Source organism: Anopheles darlingi, chromosome 3 (genome assembly GCF_943734745.1).
Source record: "Anopheles darlingi chromosome 3, idAnoDarlMG_H_01, whole genome shotgun sequence".
Lineage (NCBI taxonomy): Eukaryota > Metazoa > Arthropoda > Insecta > Diptera > Culicidae > Anopheles > Anopheles darlingi.
In genome coordinates, this window is record NC_064875.1 from 29330550 (window position 1) to 29335938 (window position 5389).

A 5389-nucleotide genomic window follows, 5' to 3' on the forward strand; every position below is an offset into this window, starting at 1 on the left:
CGGTGTAAAGCTGCGCCGCTTCTACAACCTCAAGATCCTGGCGGAGATTCGTCTTCCGGTAGCAGATGCGGAGAAGCTAGTGAAGCTCCCGTGATGTTGCTTTGCTGTCCGAACCATGCTGGTGTGAGGACGCCTAGTTGCGATAGTCACAAGCGGAAGGTGTATCATCGAGGAGCGGCTTACTTCACGAACGGACGAGGGATTCGCCGCTGCAGTGATCGGTGGAGTAACAGTGTGTTCGTGCTCTTGACCAGTATGCACGGAAAGAATGGTCGAGAATCGTGCATCGACCTGACCTTTTGCATCCCCGAACTGCTAAGTGGAATAGCAGTGGCAGGTGCAAGATGACTTCACCTTCTCACAGATGACAGTGACCATCTCAGCCTATGGTAGGGCGTGGAGAGAACGGCCTCATCTTGCAAGGCGAGCAACCCGCCTGGATGTCGATCCAAGGCTGAGCCCATACGACCAGCAAGCTGGAAGACCGGCAAGCGTTCCAGAAGGAGCTGTTCACTGCTGACATATGCAGGTACGACAGCGACAGCGCCTAGAGGCCTTGACGTCGGCGATGGTCACTGTGTGTGACGTGACGATGGCCCGACGCAGTGGACAACCAAAGCGCAACAACTCGTCCCCGTGGTGGACTCCGAAGCTACAGGTGCGTGCCGTCGGGCTCGGAGCAGAAAGCAGCGGCGCAAGACGGACAGCGAGCGAGAGTCCGCGCACTTGACATTCAAGGGCGCAAAGAAAGCTCTCTCCGTGAAGATCAAGTGGGCCATGATAGGGATCGGCTTCCATCGACTCATAAAAGACGCGGAGACGAACATCTGGTTTGGGGCGTTCAGGAATGCTTACGGGGGCCTCCGTGGCTCAAGCGTGTCTCGGGAGACATACCCTGCCCGACTGCGGACCCTACGGTGCAGTCGAGGGCAAGGTGATGGCGCCTGTTACGGATGAGGAGTGACCACTAGCAGCTCAACGCCTGGTCCCGGGCAAAGCACCCGGTCCGGATGGACTCCTAAACATCGCCCTGCTATCCTGTCCCGCTATGTTTCGGAAGGCGCTTCAAAAGTGCCTGGAGGAGTGCGTATTTCCGGACCGCTGGAAACGTCAGAAGCTTTTGCTTTTGCCAAAAACTCAGTACGAACCCAGGGGACGCCTCATCCTATAGACCGATCTGCCTGTTGGATACCACGGGCAAACTCCTCGAGCACCTGATCCTCAACAGGTTGACGGCGTTCACCGAGGGAGCCAATGGCCTGTCCGATAGACAGTTCGGCTTTAGGCGTGGAAAGTCTACCGTTGACGCGATTCGAATGGTTGTTGCATCTGCTAACAGGGCACGTATTCAAAGACGTTCAGATGAACGTTCTGTGCTGTTGTTACGATTGACGTGAAGAACGCTTTCAACAACCTTTGCCGCATGCTTCGGAGCTACTTTGAGGATCGAGTACTGATCTATGACACCGACCGACGGACCACAGGAAGTGCAGCTTACGGTTGGCGTTCCCCAAGGATCCGTTCTAGGGCCAACACTCAGGAACGTGATGTATGGATAAGGTCCTGCGGCTGAGACTTCCGGTCGGGACTTTGATCGTTGGCTTTGCCGATGATATGGTCCTGACGGTCAGTGGCCAGAGCCTGAGCGAGGTGAAGGTTAACACGGAGTGCTCGATCGAAGCGATGCAAACGTGGATGTTTGGGGTAGGGCTTAAGGTCGCCCATCACGCGAGATATTGATTGACGTCGATGGTCTAGTGGTTCGGTCTCAGGAGGCGATTAGGTACCTCGGGGTGATGGTAGATCGCAAGCTTACCTTCGGCAGCCACGTTGATCATGCTACCATTAAGGCGCGTGGGGCCCTTAACGCTCTTTCTGCCATTATGCGTGGAGCGGGAGGCATCAATTGCTCGAGGAGGAGGTTACTAGCCAGCGTAGTCACTTCGGTATTGCGTTACGCGGGTCCTGTTCGCGGGCAGAGGTCGATGGACGTATCGTCTAATTCCCAATGTCGAGAGATGGCTGTCTCGTAGGTACGATGAGATCAACCCTTGCTTCGTCCAGTCCCTATCGGGACATGTGTGTTTCAGGAAATATCTTCACTATATTCAGCGTGCGCCGTCGCCGGTCTGCCCGACCTGCGTCGGCTTTCTGCACCGCTAGCAACTGGGTTGGCCGCATAATGGAGAGACTACGCGTGGAATGGCGGGAATTCCAGCGCTCTCAGGCCGCTGGCGACGACCAGCAACAAATGCAGAGGTTAAAAGGGAAAATAAGCGGATGTTCCTCGGACATCCTTAATCGACCTTGAGACCCACCGTGGCTGGGGAAAAACCTGTGCCTTGGCGCAACCTTTAGGTGCTTAGGCACGATCCGTCTTAGTTTTGGGAGCAACGTTATTTCGGGAGTGACGAGTATGTAAGGTGGTTTGAAGAACGTCATTCCAAAAAGTTTAGTCGCTTCAGACTTGTGTTGTTACGGTGCAAGTGCCTCGGCACTGCCACCCTCGCTGTGAGTCATCTCGAAAGAGGCACACAGCGACAGGGCGGTAACGGGAAACCAAGCTAGTGGTTTAGTGGGTGAGAGACCCACACTGTTACTGAGGACTTTCCTCAGGTTCGTACATTAGTATTCCACCTAGTTTGTCAAACGGGACGTATGGGACGTACCTTTCAAACGAGTATCTTGCAAGACCTTTCAAACGAGTATCTTGTTGGTAGAATCGGTGAAGCCGATATATAAGGACGTTTTGTTTCATAATAGCATAATCATTTGGTTTGGTTACGTTTTGCTTGCCTTTTTGCTTGAACGAGAGAATAAGAGCGATAAAAAGTCCTACGTGAGCATACGCAAGGATGTTCCCCATCTTCCTGTTTAGCGGATTTACGTTGTTGTTGTACGATTCGTTGCAAAACACTAACGTTTGAAATAATTTCGTGAGGCGTAGTGTAACGGGTTGGGGCGATCCAGGTGCGACTTTATGGAGACTCGAACCGCAGGCGTTCCACGCGCCGAACGCGGACTTCTACTTACTTCAGCTGGCAGGACGCTAATCGTAACAAAAGACGACGGAGCGGGGCTTGCGCATAACGCATAGACCGGTATCCGTGTATAACTTATTAGAGAGTTCCTGGTCATTTGATTGAAATCGCGCTGTGAATCTGAAAAATTCAATCAGTTACAGAGTGGGTCATACGCTAGCGTTGTTTGCCGTTCTCCTATCAGAATAAAACAGAACACTGTGATTTCTCTAAGTAGAATGACGATTTATTCAAAGTTCCAAAGGATTTATATACACTTTTCGTTTCCTATCATCGATAGGTGCGATCGAAATGGATGATCTCGTTCCAAAAGTCACATATTTAGAAAATACGTTTCGGATAAACCGCATGCCTTAAATGCTACCACATACAGTGATGCACTTGTCGCCTATTGCGTCGGTCGTTAATCTATTTTCCAGTGTCCGACCTTCGTGCATCTGCATACAATGCGGCATCCTAGCGAGGTTTTTTAGGTTTGTTATAACCATCGTCTGTTATTTTTAAAATTATAACTTCACGTTGGTGCGATACGAAATTCCTAACCGTGAATATGATGCAGTTGTCCCGTTTTCGACACAAAACGATCGCGGAAATATGCGGTTTCGTACGACCGCACCAAAATGCCGCTCGCTAGGAGATGAATAATTAACGTTTGCATTAAAAAGAGACAAAATTTGAATGGTGATAAGAAAAAAAACTTAGACAAATTATGGAGATCTGTAAACTACATTCAGAAGGTCTTTTATCACATTTTACACAAAATTCTGGCTGCGCAAATCTGAGAACCATTTCGGTACTTAGCTGGATTTTTCGACATGAAGGTCGATAACACGTTTGCACACTTGTTTTCCAGGTATTTCTGTGGTTTTCCTATCAATTCTTTCTCCGTTTTCGCCACAAAGTTGTTGCAATAAATGCTACGATGTGGATTTGGAGCGAATTTTCCGATGGGATGCAGCTGGTGGACGTTGGGCGAGTTCATCGACTTAGGTACCATATCGATATTAACCACTCCATCTTATCTAACGATCGCTTCGAGTACCAGATCCGGCCAGATCCCGCCAGAATCAGCGGACGGTATTTCCGCTTCCTGACATGTATGTCTATGTTCGTCAGGTACTTCTGCGCGGTTTGGATAGTTGTACCGACCTACCGGACAATCGCATGCAGCGGTGTGGCCATTATTCTGTTAAAATAAGTAAACTGGTAAAATTACCTGATAAAAATTCCAAATGTAGTTTACAGATCTCCATAATCTGTCTTAGTTTTTTTTCTTATCATCATTCAAATTTTGTCTCTTTTTTTAATGCAAACGTTAAATCGGTAGTGCAGGTAGTGCAGCTGAACACTAACCACTGTGAAGCGGCTCAGGAACTGCTGCTGAGGACGATGCAGAGGTACTCGCGCGATATTGCTCTGCTGTCCGAGCCATATAAGGTCCCCACCAAGGACGGCAGCTGGTGTGAGGACGCTTGTGGCCTAGCTGCAATAGTAACAAGTGGAAGGTGCATCATCGAGGAGCGGCTTTCTTCACCAACGGACGAGGGATTCGTCGCTGCAGTGATTGGTGGAGTGACAGTATGTTCGTGCTACGCCCCCCCACGTTGGCCTCTTGACCAGTATGCACGCATGCTGGACAACATAGTGGAGCTGCTGGACCGTCATCGTCGCCCCATCGTACTGGCTGGCGACTTTAACGCGTGGTCCACATCCTGGGGCAGTAAGTCGAATAACACGCGCGGAGATCGACTCGAGGAGGCAATTGGTCGTCTGAACCTGGTGCTGGTGAATGACGGTGGAGCTAGCACGTTCAGAAAGAATGGTCGAGAGTCGTGGATCGACCTGACGTTTTGCAGCCCCGAACTGCTAAGTGGAATGCAGTGGCAGGTGCGAGAAGACTTCACCTTCAGTGACCATCTCGCACTATGGTACACCGTGGAGAGAACGGTCCCATCTTGTGAGGGAAGCAACCCTCCTGAATGTCGATCCAAGGCTGAGCCCACGCGACCGGCAAGCTGGAAGACCGGCATGTTCCAGAAGGACCTCTTCACTGCTGCCCTCTGCAGGTACGACAGCGACAGCGCTGAACCCCTCAGCGTAGAGGCCTTGACGTCGGCAATGGTCACTGCGTGTGATGTGACGATGGCCCGACGCAGTGGACAACCAAAGCGCAAGAACTCGTCTCCGTGGTGGACTCCGAAGCTACAGGAGCTGTGGGTAGCGTGCCGTAGGGCTCGGAGAAGAAAGCAGCGGTGCAAGACGGACAGCGAGCGAGAGTCCGCGCACTTGACATTCAAGCGCGCAAAGAAAGCTCTCTCCGTGGAGATCAAGCGGGCCAAGAAAGCGAG

The 5389-nt window shown here is 51.2% G+C and overlaps 1 protein-coding gene across 1 annotated transcript in view; it reads left to right on the forward strand.

Annotated features, from left to right (window-relative positions):
• Nucleotides 1-1551: 1551 nt before the first annotated feature.
• Nucleotides 1552-5389, forward strand: part of LOC125955395 (uncharacterized) — a 6597-nt gene continuing 2759 nt past the window's right edge. The window contains exons 1-3 of the mRNA XM_049686530.1: nt 1552-1704; nt 4374-4619; nt 4662-5389. The exon at nt 4662-5389 is cut by the window's right edge and continues 361 nt beyond it. Of these exons, the coding sequence (XP_049542487.1) occupies nt 1552-1704; nt 4374-4619; nt 4662-5389 (1127 nt within the window). The remainder of the gene's footprint in view (nt 1705-4373; nt 4620-4661) is intronic.